The 20276-nt window shown below is 41.3% G+C and overlaps 1 protein-coding gene across 3 annotated transcripts in view; it reads right to left on the reverse strand.

The window, feature by feature from the left end:
• Positions 1-1373: 1373 nt before the first annotated feature.
• The window catches only part of LOC311240042 (lipopolysaccharide-induced tumor necrosis factor-alpha factor homolog), a 34229-nt gene continuing 15326 nt past the window's right edge, over positions 1374-20276 (reverse strand). For all 3 annotated transcript variants that reach the window (XM_084328542.1, XM_084328541.1, XM_084328543.1), the window contains 3 exons: positions 8097-8153; positions 4497-4644; positions 1374-2020 (listed from right to left, as the gene is read on the reverse strand). In XM_084328542.1, coding sequence (XP_084184668.1) covers positions 1912-2020; positions 4497-4644; positions 8097-8153 — 314 coding nt within the window. In that variant the 3' untranslated portion in view covers positions 1374-1911. The remainder of the gene's footprint in view (positions 2021-4496; positions 4645-8096; positions 8154-20276) is intronic.

Genomic DNA, 20276 nt, shown 5'->3' on the forward strand with positions numbered 1-20276 from the left:
GGGTTCTGTGTGCGTGTCCATTCCTGTGCCCTGCATTAACTCTTTTGGTGTGGGTAACGTATATATATGGTTAACCCCTTCCTACCCAACTCTCCCCTTTTCAGTGGAAGGTTTCTAGGGTCATTGAGGGAGGGTACTGCTTGCGGGGGGAACTCAGAGTATTTGATTACAATTCAGTCACGAGGTGTGGGAGGGTCTAAGGAGCGACTGGGAGGAGTGGGAGCGTGTTGGGGAGTACTGCTGACCGCCCTGCGACAGGGAAGGAAGACCAGAGTACCAGACCAGGTTGGTAAATCCCGGGCCCCATCCACTCACACTACCAGCCTCCAGTCGACGCCCCAGGCCCAAAGACGAGGGTGCAGCCAGACAGAGTTCTGCTGTGTCCAGCTACCTCCTGACTGCCAGCAACCGTTCCCACGAAGCAGGGATAATCCACCCTGCTACATGTACATTGCTGCATAATAATAAATACTATAAATGATATTTCCTTGTCACCGTGCCGTCTTATTCTGAGTGTCTGCCATATAATACTGTACTGTCTGGCAAGTAATAATAATAATAATAATTAGCAGTGGTTTAATCTATCACAATCTTTAATACAGTCAGGGTTTTGTAACCCCTCAGTTACACTAATATTTGTGTGATGTTCTGAAAACAAAATCAGCTTCATAGAGCAGAAAAGGTTTACGATGTGCAATACAGTGGTACAACATATAATAGAATCCCATAAAAAACAACATTGTGCAATAAACAGGTAACAGGTAACATGGTGGGACATCTCGGTATCTGTACATAGTTATTTACAGAGCATATAGGACATGCTGGGTCCTTTGGTAGTGCAATACACTGTTACTGTTATACTATTTTTAAAGTGACCTTTCCTTTTTGGCCATAAGTGTGGGCGTGTGCGGCATGAGTGTGTGCCTGCTCATGTTACTGCATAGATTGATAAAGGATAGGTTCCACTAGAGCGCAGAGCGCTCGCTATACTCATATAACTATGGTTATAGGATAACCGTATGTTCTAGTTGTTTTACAAATGTTATAATTGTGCGATTTATTCTCTTTCTATGTTATTGTGTGTTTAAACCCAGTTAGTTATGTTTGTGTTTTAACCATGAGTGTGAGTGTCACCATTGAAATCTATGCTAATTGTACGTCATAACCAGCTGGTGTTTCAGTCACTAAGTTGCGTTTTGAGAAATCATAACATGATTTACAGACTTGAGACTTGATTTTTATTGTTTCTATATCAATCCTTTATTTAACCATGGTAATAATCACATTGATATCTCCACCTCTTTCAAGTCAAGTGGGCCCTGGCCAAGAAGGCAGCATACAGAACATGTTCACACAACATTAAAACAAACACAAATGAAAACAAGATAGTGAGAGCACACAAATACAAAAACAATTATAAAAATGTCTTCAGATTTCAATGAAAATATTAAAAACATGAGCAAGAAGGTGTACAATTTCTTCTTTAAAATGATAAATTCCAACGAGGGACTTTCACTTCAAATAGAACGTTTAAACGTTAGAACGTTAGAACGTTGAAAAGGCCACAATGTATCTTTGCATGTCAACTAATAAAGAAACTTGAAACAATAGGCGACATAAAATGTATGTGTACATGCCATACGTCCTTCATTCATTGGGGCAAACTATTTATTACCCACTATACATATCACACTTCAAAAACGTCAACTAAGAGTTCAAACTACTGTTGTCCACATCGCTAATTGAGGAGAAAGGCTTTCATGGTACAAGTGAAAGACACCTTTTAAAAGGCGTGGATAATTTTCAGAGGCTAACGATCAACATTCAAAAGGTGATCTTCAGTATCACAAAGAATGCAGCACAACTGCAGTAAGTCCACAGGGTCTTGTCGAGTGCTTTTGTCGTCTCTCATCAACATCTACGTTTGTAAATGTAGATGACTCTGGTGCATGTGGGACAGCTGTGCTCCACATCTAGACAGGAGTCCACGCAGAACGGGATGCAGCAGCACAGAACGCACCTGTAGGCCACACAGAAAAGGGATTATTCTAGCTCAGGGCTTCCCAAACTGTTTGACGTCGACCCCTTTCTTGTCCTTTTCAGATTGAGAAATCATTGCTGGTGTCTATTTCCTGGTTGAAGGCGTGTCAAATGTACAATTATTAATTTTCTTTTCATTCTGTGCATGTCAGTGCTAAAATAGATGCACATTACCCCACACAGACCTTCATTTGATGCAACTTTGACAGAGGAGAAGATATCATCCTTACACATTATCTGATTGTGATAAGTAATGACATGATAGTAGGGGAGACAGTGGCTCAGGAGGTAGAACAGTTGTCCGGTAATCCGGAGGTTCCCGGTTCGATTCCCGCTCCTCCCGGGTAGAGTGTCGAAGTGTCTTTGAGCAAGACACTTAACCCCTAACTGCTCCCGATGAGCAGCTTGGCACCTTGCATGGTTGCCTCTGCCGTCGGAGTGAATGGGTAGAATGTGAGGAACAAAATTGTAAAGCGCTTTGAATAAAAGCTCTATATAAAATGCACCATTTAATAGTGAAATGGAACCCCTGTGGGCACTGAAGGACTCCTGGCAGTCTCCAGTTGGGAACTATTGTTTTAGATTCACTCTGAACTGTTGTTCATTGACCATATTCACATGGCGGCCATTTTGCTCTTATGTCATACTCAGTTGGGAACCGGGTGGAAAGGAACCCCACCTGAGCATGACATAAGAGCAAAATGGCTACCGTGTGAATATGGTCAATTGACTACAGGGAATGAACACATTGGATTGGGCAGAAGCGCCACCATTCATGAGTCCTGAAATGTGTGGTGCCATTGTACAATGTATTAAAGGGCGAGTTCAGAAGAATTAAACAATTCCCCCCTAATTGATGATGTTGTCAAAGGTTAGAGTCCTTTCTCTTCACAATACATGCTGTGCGTCATAGTGGATACCCAGCCCTTCCTTACTGGTAGTTGGCCACGAAACTAACGTAAAGGTAATGGTGCACTCACTGTGCACTGTGTGAAATGTTTCAGTGTTTAATTCAGGGCGAGTGGGGCAAGTGATAATAACTAAACCCAGGGGTCCTTTAGTTGTTTCAGCCTGAGACCCACATTGCACAGGCTTTTTTTTTTTTAGATTAGATTAGACTCAAATGTATTGTCATCGTACAGCACCAGTACAGTACAACGAAAATAAGTTGGCAGAGTGCAAGTGTGACGGATCATATTGGTCTGCGTTGTGTTTGATGTTAAATGTTAATGTCCCGAGGGGGAGTCGAACAGGGGGCTCCCGCGTCCGCGGGCGACGACACAGGCCGCTGCACTAAGAAGTGAATTCACTCCTAACTACCGTACCTATGCGTCTGTTAACCCTGTTATGGGGAAGTGAGTTTAATTTACCAGCCCGCACTGCCACAGTCACTCGTCAACACACCTGTTTCCGTGACTGTGTGTGGACATACCCACGGGCTTCCCCGTTACACAAGGTAACAAATTGTTAAGTGTGCCCTTTCTGATGGCTTGTCGTACAGAACTTGTAAGTCGCTTTGGATAAAAGCGTCAGCTAAATGACTAAATGTAACAATATACAGTGTAACAAATGATTATATGGAATATATATAACAGAGCTACTCTGTTGTACTGTATTTTATGTATATACAGTATAGTGTATAAATACACTATGGTAGTAAACCATACTAGCCAGTGGTATAACTAATAAGAGTAGGTATGGTATATATATAAAGATATAGATAAAGTATATACAGTGTACAGTGTGGGTATGTAATATGTATACAGGTATGCAGATATATTCATACAGATATAGATACATATAGTATATACATTACAGTGTCATTGTACATGGATATCACAGTGTTAAATGGATAGACTATAGGTTGAGGTAGGTAGTTATGATTACAGTGTAAGACAGTTTGATTGAATTGAATTGATTGATTGATTGATTGATTGATTGAAAACTGTATTAACAGATTGCAGAATGGGTACAATACAGTACAGCTCAATACACACAATTGTTAAGGGGTTGCAGACCAGAGAAAGACTTTCGTCTTGTTTACATCAGGGTCCCCCATTTTCAGTTGTAGGCAGTAGATAAGTATTGATTGAGTAATAGGCTCTTGTCATGTGTGGTGACCCACTAGAGACAGACCCACAAACCATTTCTGGCTTGTGACCAACCGTTTAAAGTCCCAGTCTGTAATGCTAGGCCCAAAGCTGTGATTGCACTGCATTTAGCATTTTGTTTCTGCAAAACTGTTTGTTTACATGGGTAATTGTAAACACTCAAGTAAAACAGAGCTATATTCTGATTTAGCTTTTTTTAGAGCAAGATAATTCAACAAGATCAAGTGCAAGTAGATGGAATATGTAGGGCAGAGTGGGGCACTGAAATATTACTTAAATTCTTTCTTTAACATTACATTTTTGTGATAAAGGACTATGACCTGCAAAAAACAACAACAACCTTACCCAAAGATGGTGAGGCCGAAACAGATGGCACAGGCCAACAGGCCTGGCTCGTGCTCTGTCCTGGTGACCACCAACTGCTGGCAGTGGAGACACATGGCCTGGCCTGGCAAGTCCCTCAGACTGGCGGTTCCCACCACCACGTTGGCCACTAGGTAGAAACACAAAACAGAAGATGGATGCTTTGTCTCGTCTTTGTCCCTGGACTTCCCTTGTGTCCTCCTGTCTCAACTCTATACGGTAAGATTATCCTGTGTTGGCTGGCAGCCAAAAATGTATCCGACAATTCATTTTGTGTTTTATTTTATATATCAAAATTTGCTTCATAGTAGTTGTCTCAGTGCTCAGTGTCATCTATAAAATCTTTACCAATGTATTGTCTATGGATCGGCTTCAGACGTTATACTTGATGACACCACACGTTTGAGTTTTAGCCCTCTAGTTTCTGGATTTGGGAGAGAGTTGCTATTTTTCACAAATATCTTTGTCTTAGAACAGATGACTAACATGTATGAATTCTGAAATTGGGCGTAGTTCCCCTTTAAAGTGTAGATTTCTGTGGCTATAATACAGCGTCTAAGGGTCAGTCATGCTCTCAACAGACCAGTGTCACTATGTTGATATTCCTGTATTGTTCAGGCTATTATAATAATTGCCAGAACCAATATGTTTTAATCAGGCCTGCATATATGGCTACAGATTAATAAGAAAAGCAATGTGTTTGCAAACATTATCATGCAAAGATGGTAAATTGAGAGTATTAAGTTCATTCATAGATGTTGAGTGCTTCTTGTGATATATCACGTTCACAATCCAATCCATATTTAAAAATAAGAGTTAAAGTATATGGTTATTCAGTGCAAGGCTAGCTATGTATTGCTAGACTAGACATCTAACGTTCCCTGTCAGATTATGGCCAAAATAATGTCTGGATAGATGGCTGGTTATTCTAATCAGAGTTTAGGTGTAATCAAAGGCAGCCCATCTTCTGTCATTTTGTCTGTGTGTGTGCTTCTCTGTGAGGCAGGCTGCTTCTATATACTATGCCCCTTCATGGACGATAGAATTGAGGGGGGTTGATTTGTTTTAAACTGGACACCTGCTATCACTGTTCCTTTACTCCCTGATGAAGACTCCATTGTGAGTCGAAACACGTCAGAGGACATCCATGTAATAATAAAGGATTTCTAATTCACAGTCAGGAGTGCCTAGGTAGGATTCATTACAGACTGCCACCCACTGCTCTTGGACTTCCATTATAAGTAAACTGGACAGACTGTATTTTTAAGCCTAGAATTAATCTCTGAAATCTGTAGATTCAGTGCAAAACTAGTTTGTTTGTGACTCCTGCAATCTTACCTGTGTAAAAGTCTTGCCCACTTAGAAGACAGGAACTGTCTCATCTCATTGCACATTTCATTCATTCATTCATTCATTCATTCATTCATTCATTCATTCATTCATTCATTCATTCATTCATTCATCTTTTAAATGTATTATCCTTCTTTATTTAAAGCATATTTGCTTGAACCCACATGTACAAAATCCTCTTGGGTCTCTATTTACCAGATCCGGCACGATTCTCGAAATGATGTAAGACTATAAACACTTTGTCAAGTTTGGAAAGTGGAGCCAGTACGGGAAACATCTGCTCATCCACAATGTCAACACTGTAAACTGACCCAGAGACACATTTACCTATTGGGAAATTAAACCAATTCGGATATCACAGCCTTCATTACTATCAGAATCAAATACTATTCATCTCTATAGTATTATAAGAAATACAGTATAACATGCTGTATGTTCCCACAGTCAGTTCAGTGTGTGCTCCATCTCTGCAATAATGGCTGGGTCTTGAGATACTGTATAACTGTAACCCCACCCTGACCAGTTTAGAGCGCCTCTAATTCAATCACGTGCTTGACTGTCTGGTACTGCACCATAAAAACGAGCTCTAGTGCTCTCAGCATCCATTTAAGTGAATAACACACACGCACACGCACACACACACACACACACACACACACACACACACACACACACACACACACACACACACACACACACACACACACACACACACACACACACACACACACACACACACACACACACACACACAATTCTCTTCCATCTCTTGTTTTCGTATGCAGTGGTGGGCTCTGCCCACGTGACTCAATCTCGGACTCATGTTCACAAGAATGCCACGGTCCCTCTTGTGTGTCATTTATAAATAGTGGGTAATCTGTTTCAGTTTGGTTAGTGTGTGTGCGTGTATCCATGCGTGTGTGAGTGAGCGTTTATGTGATAGTGTGGAGCTGTACTCCTTTGATTACATTCCACACTATCACATAAACGCTCACTCACGCATGTGGGTGCATTCCTGTGTTGTACTTCCACATACTGTATGTACTCATTCATTCATAAATCTTTATCTTTTTTATTCTATTTATTTTTGGGCTTTTTGGGCCCCCATCAATCTTTATTTAATCTCGAAAGATCATTGAGAGCAGGCTCTCATTTACAATGACGTAGGGGAACAATACATAATACAAAAACTATATAAAAACAGACATCAATCAATTAAACAATTCAAATCAATCAAAACAGTTACAGACTGAGGTGAAATGGTTGGCCATTATAGATTTAAACTGACCAATGGACATTAAAGTATTGAGTTTTAAGGTGCTTTGCAAAACATTCCACTTTTAGCCTCTGATTACATTATATCACTGCATATGACTACATTATATTACTGCATATGACTACACTGGAATTTTAAACTCTATTTTGCACTGACAACATGTCCTTACTTAGCCATTGCATTTTATTGTCTTGTCTCGTTGTATCACTGTTTTGCTTCTTTTTTTTTGTGAAAAAAGTGTATGTACTGTACTGTAAATGCCTTATCACGTTCCTTGTGTTTTTTGTAAACATAATGACGATTAAAGTTATTGTTGTAATCACGGCGAGAGCCTTCCTCACCATCACCATCACGGCGGAAGCCTCCCTCACCCCTTATCCTCTCACACCCTTATATGGGCAGCATCTGTTCCCCGGTTTCCCACACTGCCAGCCCATCAATCAACACGGCTGTGACGGATTCCCTCATCAGCGTGAGGATACTTCAGCCCGCAGATCCTGTTCTACCCTCGTCGGAGTGTTAACCTTACTTCCTAGGTACGACGACTAGCTCTAGCCTTGCTACTCAAACCTTGTTGAATTGCCTTGTCGCTAATCCTGTTCTCTCTGTGCCCCAGGACCACCGCCCTGGTATTCCGCTCACCTGGACGCCCCGTGCAGCATATGGAACGCACCATTCCTCATCCCAAGAACATTGTTGTACCTGTCGCACATTCCTGTTGTGAAACTGTCTGCTTGGGGAACCATAATTATGTGTAAAAATGTGTTCGTAGGAACATCTGACCAAGCCGGTCGTACCAATGCCATTGCTGGAAATTTAACCCGGGTCTCTGCAGTGGTAGGCGAGTGCTTAGACCTCTACACGACCCAGTCATCTTTGATGACTTCTCCTTTTGTGACTTCCTCAACGCTGTCAAATAAATCACATCAGGTCAAATCAAGTATTGCTTGGCTCACCCACTGTGGCCGGGGCATGTGTGATGGGAGCCGGTTGGAACTGTGCACCTGGAACACCTGGGGACCAAAACACAACATTTCCACAAGTCATCGCTCAGCCGTAAAACTACTGATTTGAGTACCAAGCAAATCACCCGCTTGGTACTCTGCATGGTTGATGCATGGACTACCCACCCTACTATAGTTGTTGTCCAATCAACAGTCATGTCTCACCTCGACTACGGCACACACACAACACACACATTGTTCACGCTCACACACTAGCAGCCACTTTAACATGAGCACACACACACTCATGCTGCACACGCTCACACTATGGACACTTTACAGAAGGAAAGGTAACTTTAAGAATAGTATAGCTTGTGATTGTATAATATAGCATTGTATAGCAGTGTACATAAAGACCCAGTGCCTCATCCATAGCTAACAGGGTACTGCACTACCACAGGACCTTGCATGTCCTACCATGCTCTGTAAATAACTCATGTACAGATACCGATATGCCTACTTTGTTTACTTGTTTATTGCACTATGTCGCTCTATTGGTTGGACTCTTATTATTATTATTATTACTTGTATTATGCACATCGTTGCGGGCGAGACCCCCCGCATTTCACTGTATACCTGTATGCCGTGACAAATAAAACTCTTGTATTTTGTATCTTGTATCTTGTATGCACTGCTAGATGGTCTACTGACCACCGCCACCAAGCCACTTCAACTCATCCAGAACGCAGCCGCCCGTCTGATCTCCAACCTACCAAAGTCAGCCCATGTTACCCTGCTTCTCAGGGACCTGCACTGGTTCCCCATTGCCGCACCAATCCGCTTCAAGGTCCTCGACCTGCCATATTGTGCGGCGAAGGGAACGGCTCCCGCCTACCTCCGGTCAACAATGGTCTCTAACTACACACCCTCAAGACCTCTACGATCTACATCCTCTGGCCGCCTCAGACACACTCATATCCGAGCTCCGGGAGGGTCATCAAGAGCAGCCGCCTATTGTCAGTCCTCGCTCCACAATGGTGGAATGAACTTCCCACCAGTCAGGACAGCCGAATCCCGACCAATCTTTCGCTGTCGACTAAAAACACAATTCTTCAATCAATATCTGATAAAAAAAAATAAAGAATAATAAAACACTAACCTTCTTACTGTCCTATACTACCACCATGCACTCCTCCTACTATACAAATATGTCTTATGTATATGCACTCAATACTACAGTACAGCACCCAAGTTTCAGCACTGTTTGATGAACATTGTTCCTCAGCTGTAAGAGTTGTACCCTTCCTGCTGACTTGTCGTACAGAACTTGTAAGTCACTTTGGATAAGAGCGTCACCTAAATGTAAAATGTAATGTAATAGTGTACCCATATACTCAGTATGATAGCATGTACAACAGTGCTGGATATACCACATACAGTATATACATTATATATTTATATTTACCACATATACATATCCATATCTGTCTGCATCCTCCTATATACCTACTTATAGGCTACACCTGCATATAACCCATATAACTCTGTATGATAGCATGTACAATAATGCTGTATATACCATATATATATATGGTAAGAATACATATATATATATATATATATATATATATATATATATATATATATATATATATATATATATATATATATATATATATATATATATATATATATATATGGTATATACAGCATTATTGTACATGCTATCATACAGAGTTATATGGGTTATATGCAGGTGTAGCCTATAAGTAGGTATATAGGAGGATGCAGACAGATATGGATATGTATATGTGGTAAATATAAATATATAACTCTGTATGATAGCATGTACAATAATGCTGTATATACCATATATATATATATAAATTATGTGGCACAATTTAAAAAGCAGCTAAACAAAATACACATTGGAAAAATACAGAAATTAGTATTGAGGATAAACAAAGTTATGTTATATTGTGTATGTAGTGCTGTACTATATTCACTGCTGTCAAGTGAATCAAGTATTTTTTTCTTGTAATCTTTTAATATAAGTACAAGTATATTATATATTGTAATACACTAAATGATGTTATATCTAGTAAAATTAATGGAAGAACAAATATAAATGTAAGGGGTAGGGATCAATAAGCTTAGCTTCCCTCTACTCCTTTTTTGGACATGTCTGCTAACCAAACACATTGCTCTTAACCTTTTGTTTATAATTCCTTATTTTTTTTTTATTTTTTTAATGTTTTTCTCTTAATGTTTTTTATTTATTTGTTGCTATGATTGTTTGGTTCGACGGAACAAGATATCGTGAGTTGTTTGGAGAAATATGGAGAATAACATGTCCAAAAATTTACTTTTTCATTCATTCATTCATTCATTCATTCATTCATTCATTCATTCATTCATTCATTCATTCATTCATTCATTCATTCATTCATTCATTCTTACCATATATATATCCACCTGTCTGTACATATCTGCACATAATGATTTTACATATCTGTATACTATATCTATATCTGTACATATCCCTTACCTACTCTACTAGTTACGCTGCTGGCCAGTATGACTATATACTGCCTTTATACCTGTATCACTGTACATATTGGTATTACAATTCTGTAACACCCAGTAGTGCTAATTTATATATAGTAATTTATACCCAGTCTAATCACCTGTTCATTGTATATTACTATTGCACTTTACTGGTACATTTGCACTCAGGTTTAATGCCAAACTTTTTCTCGTTGTATTGAACTTGGGCTGTGTAATGACAATAATTTGAATCGAATCGAATAGAATCTAAATGGTAGGTACAATGGTTTTGTTTTCCGCTGTTTTGTTCTTTTCCATGCTTGTTCTTTTTTCCCCCTCAATGGTTCTTTCTTAGCTTTTTGAACAGTACATTTACAAATGTCGGTAGCACTTTATAATAATACCCTGTTATAATACATTTATAAGGTATTTGTAGATAATGAACTAATCATGAACAAACCATTTATATACATTCATAAATGATTATTAAATCATTTATAACTATATTTGTATAACATTTATAACGCATTAGTGGATAATGAACTAATCGTGAACAAACCATTTATATACATTCATAAATGATTATTAAATCATTTATAACCATATTTGTATAACATTTACAGATTAGTTCTACATTATTTATAACTCATTATCAACATTGTTTGTACTTAATTTGTTCATCATTAAATAATGTTGTTTAATGTGTAGTAACACATTTGTAGATGCTTTGAAAAATGGATATGAAAAAATGACTATACTGTATCTCCATTTATTTTTCATGTTCAACAAATGATTTGTTAAGACATTCATAAAACATCTATAAATCATTTGCAGATGCTATTGTGGGGGCCAATCTGAAGTGAAGCCTATTCATCATTAACAAATGTCTAATACAGTTAATTATTTGTTTACTTTTTTATCACATGTTACAAATGTTGTAGACAGCTTTCGGATACACCCTTCTTTGTGACATCAAACAGTGACAGAATTAGGACTAAAGATAAATGCAATTGTATTAACATATAAAATACATGTGCATGACATATAGTGTAACATGGGGGGCACTAGGACCCAGGAGTACCCTGGCCAGGTATTGAAGAGTATCTAGAGAGGAAGTCTCACGCAAGTGAGACTTGACGTCATGTGTGTTGCCGTCTGTTTGAATGGAAGCACGATACATGCAGAACCAAGTTATCCGTGCTGCTCCTGCCCCACGCTTTTAATAAGGTATGAGCAGTTTAAACACCTTTTTTGTTGGTAAATCTATTCCACCATTTTCAACATTAAAACAACATATAAACAACATTATTTAATGATGAACAAATCAAGTACAAACAATGTTGATAATGAGTTATAAATAATGTAGAACTAATCTGTAAATGTTATACAAATATAGTTATAAATGATTTAATAATCATTTATGAATGTATATAAATGGTTTGTTCATGATTAGTTCATTATCCACTAATGCGTTATAAATACTTTGTAAATGTTATACAAATATAGTTATAAATGATTTAATAATCATTTATGAATGTATATAAATGGTTTGTTCATGATTAGTTAATTATCTACAAATACCATATAAATGTATTATATGCCCCGACATCCATTGAAATTAACTTCCCCCAGGGTAGAACACCCTCTAAATTTTGGAGATTCAATTCCCACTTACTATCTGAACCTGAATTTAAGGATTTTATCCATGCACAAATAAAAGTCTTCTTTGAGATAAACGACACACCTGAAGTTGGCAGTGACATGCTCTGGGAGGCCTTTAAGGCATATCTCCGCGGACAGGCCATCTCCTTTACCTCTCATTTTGGGAAGCAGGAACAATCCAAATTAACGGATATATCAGATGAGATTAAACTATTGGACATCCAGTATTCATCTAAACCAACTCCTGCTCTATACAAGAAACGACTCCAGCTCCAATCACAATATGACTTGCTCTCAACTAGTAAGATCGAGAGACTACTCTTGCACACCAAGCAAAGTTTTTTCGAACAGGGGGATAAGGCCGGAAAATTACTTGTGTACCAAGCACGAGTGGTGAGTGCCTCTAGACTGATTCCCAGGATAAAATCCCAATTAGGTGTCACTACAACAGACCCTACGGAAATTTCTGAAATTTTCTCTGACTATTATTCCAAACTTTACACGTCGGAATCTTCACAGCAGGACTGGGATCGCCCAAACCCCCTCAAGTCTCTCAAGTACCCTCAAGCGAATAGAGCGGAGGCTGAAGAGTTAGGCACGCCTATAACCATCTCTGAAGTGACTGAGGCAATCAAATCTTTACAAAGTGGTAAATCACCCAGGCCAGATGGCTATACTACAGAATTTTATAAAATGTACTCCGTGTTGGTTGCTCAAGTCAAGTCAAGTCAAGTCAAGAGTTTTATTTGTCACGGCATACGGATATACAATGAAATGCGGGTGGTCTTGCCCGCAACGATGTGCAATTGGTACAACATATAATAGAATCCAATACAAAAAATGTGTGCAATAAAATTGTGCAATAACAGGTAGCAGGTAACAATAAATTTGTGCAATAACGGGTAACAGTTAACAGTTAACAGTAGTAGTAATAGTAGTGCAATACACTGTTACTGTTGCTAATACTAAATTAAAGTGACCTTTCCTTTTGGCAATAAGTGAGGGTGCGTGCGGCCTGAGTGTGTGCCCTAAAGTGTTACAGTGGTACTCAATGTTCATTGTTCAGGACTCTGATGGCCTGGGGGAAGAAGCTGAGCCTAAGCCTCTCTGTCCTAGTAGCTGGGGTTCGCAGGCGTCTGCCTGACCTCAGCAGCTGGAACAGGCTGTTATTGGGGTGGTGAGGGTCTTTCATTATCCTGCAGGCTCTGGATTTGCACCTCTTGTTGTATAGAACCTGCAGGGGAGGTAGTGCAATACCCGTGGTACGCTCGACTGAGCGCACCACTCTCTGTAGGGCCTTCTTGTCTTGTGCCGTGCTGTTTCCATACCAGGCAGTGATGTTTCCAGTCAAGATGCTCTCTACAGCTCCTGAGTAGAAGGACTGGAGTATCTTCCCCGATACTCTGAACTTCCTTAACTGTCTCAGGTGGTAGAGGCGCTGTTTCGCCTTCTTTACTACTGTGTCTATGTGTGTTGACCATGTCAGATCCTCTGAGATGTGGACCCCCAGGTACTTAAAGCTGCTCACCCTGTCCACGGTAGCCCCGTTAATCATCAGTGGTGTGTGTGTCTCCTGCTGTCCTCTCCTATAATCCACGATCAGCTCCTTGGTTTTACCAATGTTCAGGAGCAGGCTGTTGTCCTGGCACCAGCGTTCCAGTACCTCAACCTCCTCCCGGTAGGCCTTCTCGTCGTTGTCCGAGATCAGCCCCACCACCACCGTTTCGTCTGCGAACTTCACTATGGAGTTGGAGCTGAACTTGGCCACACAGTCGTGTGTGTAGAGTGAGTACAGCAGGGGGCTTAGAACACAGCCCTGGGGGGACCCGATGCTCAGGGTGATGGTGTTGGAGGTCTGACCCCCCACCCTGACCGCCTGGGGTCTTTCACTCAGAAAGTCCAGTACCCAGGCGCTCAGGGCGGAGCTCAGACCCAGCTCGATCAGCTTGTCCACCAGTCTGGTGGGGACTATGGTGTTGAACGCTGAGCTGTAGTCAATGAACAACAGTCTCACATAGCCCCCCTTCTGACGGTCAAGGTGGGAGAGGGTGCTGTGCAGTACCTGGGAGACTGCGTCGTCAGTGGACCTGTTTGTCCTGTATGCAAATTGCATAGGGTCCATATCACTGGGGAGGGAGGCACAAATGTGGTCCTTGACCAGCCTCTCAAAACATTTCATGACCACAGAGGTGAGTGCCACCGGTCTGTAGTCATTTGGACATGTTGGGGAGGGTTTCTTCGGTACAGGGATGATGGTAGACATCTTGAAGCAGGCAGGGACCACCGACTCCGCCAGGGATTGATTAAATATGGCGGTGAACACCGGGGCAAGCTGGTTGGCACAGGACTTAAGTATGCGTCCTGTTATACCATCTGGGCCAGCAGCCTTCCTGGTGTTCACCTGCATAAATGCTCCTTTCCTACTGAGAGTATATAACGACTCCCTTCTAAAGGGCCAAATGCCACCCACGCTATCAGAGGCGTCATTATCCCTACTGCTCAAAAAAGGTAAAGACCCTCTCCTTTGTAGCAGTTACAGACCAATCTCCCTCCTTAATGTGGATTGTAAAATATTGGCTAAGGTCCTTTCATGCCGTCTTCAGAAGGTGGTCCCATTCCTGATAGACCCGGATCAGACGGGTTTCATCATGGACAGGCAATCCTTCTTTAACACCAGAAGGCTGCTAAATATCCTTTTCACAACCACGACTGGCGCGCCAGAAATGGTACTCTCCCTAGATGCTGAGAAAGCGTTTGACAGAGTGGAATTTCTTGAGAAATTCGGTTTGGGACGGGGATTTATTTCATGGATAAGACTCCTATACTCGTCCCCGGTGGCCTCGGTCAATGTGAATGGTACCAAGTCGGGCCAGTTTGCGCTCTATCGCGGTACTCGTCAAGGATGCCCGCTTTCTCCCTTGCTCTACGCGCTCGCCGCAGAACCCTTAGCCATTTGGCTTCGCAGTGAGGTTAGATTTGAGGGGATTGAGAGGTTCGGCCTGGTTCATAAACTCTCATTGTATGCCGACGATCTCCTACTTTATGTCTCCAATCCGTCATCGTCCATCCCTGTTATCCTTGATATTCTAGAACAACATAGACAGCTCTCTGGATACAAACTCAATCTCCAGAAAAGTGAATATTTACCGGTTAATGAGTCTGCGGAACGGCTTCCTCAATCGCTTTTCCCCTTTAAAAGGGCCACGGAAGGATTCACATATCTAGGGATTTTTATGGCCAAATCACCGACGGAACTCTTCGCAAAGAATTTCCGTCCTCTGCTGGAGCGCTTTAAGCTAGATCTGACGAGATGGTCCTCTCTCCCCCTCTCGCTTCTGGGAAGGGTTAACCTGATAAAGATGGTGGTCCTACCCAGATTTCTATACGCTTTTCAGCATATACCAATATTTATTAATAAAGCCTTTTTCACTTCGATTGACCAACTTATAGGTTCATTCCTGTGGGGTAACAAAAGAGCACGTATTAAGAGGACGATTATGCAACTTCCCAAATCGGAAGGGGGTTTGGCTTTGCCTAATCTTCGCTATTACTACTGGGCATGTAATATAAACAAACTCCTTTACTGGAGGACCAGGAGGGAGAAAGAAGACCAACCCCAATGGGCTCGGATGGAAGTCTCCTCTTCAAAGTACTCACTCTGGTCTGTGGCAACATCCCAATTACCCATTTCGATCCCTATTAAACAGGTGGCTCAGAACCAAATTGTGACGGAAACTTTGAAAATCTGGAGTCAGTTTAGGAAACAATTTGGCCTGCACGCTCCGTCAGGGCTAGCTCCAATCTCTCGTAATCACCTATTCTTGCCATCCTGTTCTGATCCTGTATTCAGAAGCTGGGCAAACAAAGGTTTGCTAACCATTAATGACCTCTACTCCGGAGGTGTGTTCTCGTCGTTTGCAGAATTGTCGAAAAAATTTGGTCTCCCAAATTCCCACCTTTTCCGTTTTTTTCAGATCAGACATTTTGTTCAGAACCAATTCCCACAATTCCCTGGCCGTCCTCCAGACTCTAGGACTGACCCTCTATCGCTCGGCACCGGGCGGAAAGGGCTCGTCTCAATTTTATATGATCAAATATTTTGGATGAACCCAACTTGCTTAGACTCCCTGAAAGCCAAATGGGATGAGGATCTGGGAATTATCATTACAGATGAACAATGGGATCATAGACTGGACCCTGAAATGCGAGGTTAGCAAAGATATACCCGGATAGAACGGATGCGTGTAATAGATGTAAACAATCTCCAGCCGATTATATGCACATGTTTTGGACGTGCCCCAAACTCACAGAGTTTTGGACTACAATATTCGATACACTGAGTAGGGTCCTGGGAGTGGCGTTAGACCCAGATCCACTCACTGCCTTTTTCGGAATCCCGAATACCCCTACGATAATATCTAGGGCTGCAAAACGAGTTGTGGCGTTTACTACCCTCCTCGCTAGGAGACTTATTCTCTTTAAGTGGATACACCCTTCCCCACCTACTCACAACAGATGGATACATGAGATACTACATTGCGTTAAGCTTGAGCGAATCAGATTCTCCTTAAAGGGCTCCCTTGAAACATTCCAAGTGACCTGGCAACCATTTCTGCAACACATCGATACCCTGACTATCAACGAAGAGACTTAGAAAGGATAGAGCTTTACACCTCTAACTACACTTCCTTATTTTTTATCGTTATTTTATTCCTATTTTCTATTATATATATTATATATTTGTGCATAATACAGATAGGTCTGATTGATACTATTACTGTGTGTTTTTTTTGTTTTTCTTTCCCAGTAGCATCTATGCTGTATGTTTGGATGTTTTGCAGATGTGTCTTCAAAAACCTCGATGTGGGGGGGCTGGGGTGGGTATGAAGGAGGGGAAGGTACATACTACTTTTCCTGTAATAAAGAAATTAAACAAAAAAAAAAATTTATTATAACAGCGTGTTATTATAAAGTGCTACCCAAATGTCTCTCAAATCATATTTTCTTTCATGTATTGAAAAAAAACCTTTGCACACCGTCCGGGAGTAACTTTGCTTTAGCTCTGTACATTATTTGCATAATTTTATAATAAACCAAATCATAAAATGTCATAACATGTGACTTTATAAACAGTGGTTATATTAGTCGTACTGGCAAATCGCGTCCTGCTCTTCGCCATCGAGATATACCTCATCTCCAGTACCTAGTGTACTCCATCAACGAATAAAAAACAATACACCCAGCACCTGCCAGGCCCCGCCCTAGTGCTACGTACTATATAGCACTAGGCGTGGTCACCACTCGCTCTTCCTCTTTTTTCGTTTCCATCATAGCGGATGCGTGCACCCTATGCAATTAGTTGTCATGAAAAGTTTAGAGAAATTAGGTTGAGTGCTTACCGAAGATTTGCCTACCCCTGGAATCTTCGCGGCATGTTCTGACGGCGCTCGTATGGGTTCTGCGACTCTGCAGCGGGATGTATTTCGATGCATCTCAGCGTCGAGTCTGTAGTCTCCTCGTCTTGTTGACAGCAGACAGGGACGGCGTGTGAGGTGTAGCTATCGAGCTACCTCACACAAGGTAGGACTTGCGCCACTAGGCATTATCGCTGGTGTTAGTAAATGCTGCTTGTTGTTTTGTAGACAACCAAGTTGTATATCGGCGCCAGGGGCAGGATGTTTGGGTAAACGTCCCTCTGAGGTGGACGTTTCCCAGGCTGTCCTGGAGCGCGCTGCTAATACTAAATGCTATAATGCTGGGTCACTGTTCTACTGTTCCCCGCTGTGGGATGTCACTAGGCATGACAATTGTGATGTGCTCGAGTTGTCTCGGGAGACAACCGAGTTGTGTATTGGCGCAAGCGGCGGGATATCTGGGTAAACGTTGTTGTTTTCCCCGTTATCCTGGAGCGCGCGGCTAACGCTATGCTATGTTGGGCTACTGTTTCTGTTTTGTCTCCCTGCTGCGGGAATGTCTGTCTACCAGTGTTGGGACTAACGCGCTACAAAGTAACGCGTTACAGAAACGAAGTTACTTTTTGCCGCAACTAGTACTCTAACGCATTACTTTTGAAATTCAGTAATGCTACTTACGTTACTGAATGGTTCGTCACTGCGTTATTTGCGTTATATACGGCGTAGATTGATAGCGAGCGGTAGTGATTATTATTATTATTATTATCCTCATCCCCACCCGCGTAGAATGATACGAGGCGAGTCTGGCCACTGGCCAATCAGAAATGCGCACACCAGAAATGCGGCTACGGAAAGAAATAGACCCTCTCTATTGTAAACAAAACAAACGCTCGCTATGAATCTACATAAAAAGAATGCAGTAACAAACTAACAAACCATTTAGCAACTACTTGGAGAGATAATTAATATACAACATGGAAACGAGATAAAGAACATGTTTGAGGCGCTGCTGGAGTCAACTGGACTAACGTAACGTTACTACATCTCGACCACCGCAGACTTTGGTGAGTGCAATGTGTTCACTGAAACTCAAGTTGATCAACGGATTTTGACTGTACGAAATCTGCCAGGGAATCTCATAATACTAATCAAACAATATAAATATAGTCCTTTCATGCACAATTGATATCCTAACTATTCTAACGTTGCAATGCTTTGATTGATATCTTAAACAACGTTGCAACTTGCAAGATGGTGAATGAATGAATTAATGAAAACTTTATTTAACAGATTGCAGAATGGGTACAATACAGTACGGCTCAATACATACAATTGTTAAGGCGATGCAGACCTGAGAAAGACGTTTGTCTTGTTTCCATCAGGGTCCCCCATTTTCAATTCATATAGACAATCAATTTATGACATACACAACATACATGACATTTATGGCTTAGGGACATATAGGTATTTAGTACTGATACATTTGTGACATAAACGGTATTCAAATATACAGTACTGTTACCCCTAGCTTTGGGTAGGGCGTTCCACATTGTTGTGGCATAATTGCGAAACGTGTTTAGTCCCTTGTTTGAGCCGAATCTGGGTTTTACATGATTTGTTGAGCTTCCTCTGGTGTAGTGGTTGTGGTATTCACTGACCTTTGGGAAGTATTTTGACATGTACATGGGTACCCCGGTCGTATAGTGTATCTTGTAGACCAGGCCCATTGCAAGTTGCTGTACTCTGTCGTCTACTCTAAGCCATCCTAGGTTGTCAAAGTGGGCAGGGGTGAGGTGGGTTCTGGGGTTCAGGTCAAGTAGTAGTCTGACCAGTTTGTTTTGTGATGTTTGTAATTTTGTTTTAAGCGCCTTTGAGGTGCTTTGGTACCATGAGGTGCACGCATAGTCGTAGTACCCTTGAATTATAATGGTTATAATGGAACGCTCCGGCGACATCAAGGCTGTTCCTTCAACCGGCGCACTTCTTATTATATCGACTCGGGACAACATTTGTTTGTGTCAGATTTGTGTTTGTATCTAGACCACATTGCTTAGCAGAGTTCGGTGATGTGAATGGAAACTGTCAAGTTGATCAACCGATTTTGAGTACTATCTGGGGCATGGGACTCGGGAGCAATCTTTTTTTTTTATTCTTTTTTTAAATAACTAAATAGTTACTTTTCACAGTAACTCATTACTTTTGGGTGTAAGTAACTAGTACAGTAACGAAGTTACTTTGAAATGAAGTAACTAGTAAAGTAACTGAGTTACTATTTTTCAGTAACTAGCACAACACTGCTGTCTACACTACAGTCTTCCCTCCTCTCAACCATTCATGCTGACGGTCAATCGGTGTCTACTGGGGGAGTATTGCGGGGGGGGCTTTGTTTACCTTTTCATGGGTAAATGGGCTGAGGTCTAGGGCTGGTGTGCTGTTGTGAATATTATGAATGAATGCGGGACTGGTTCTCTCTGGTCTGCATCCACAACGTTGTGTGCATGGGCTAGCCCATTCTACAGTATATTCGTGGTGTTAGTTCATTTATTCATTAACCCCTTCATGGTGCACA

Source organism: Notolepis coatsorum (assembly GCF_963971535.1).
Source record: "Notolepis coatsorum genome assembly, chromosome: 14".
Taxonomy (NCBI): domain Eukaryota; kingdom Metazoa; phylum Chordata; class Actinopteri; order Aulopiformes; family Paralepididae; genus Notolepis; species Notolepis coatsorum.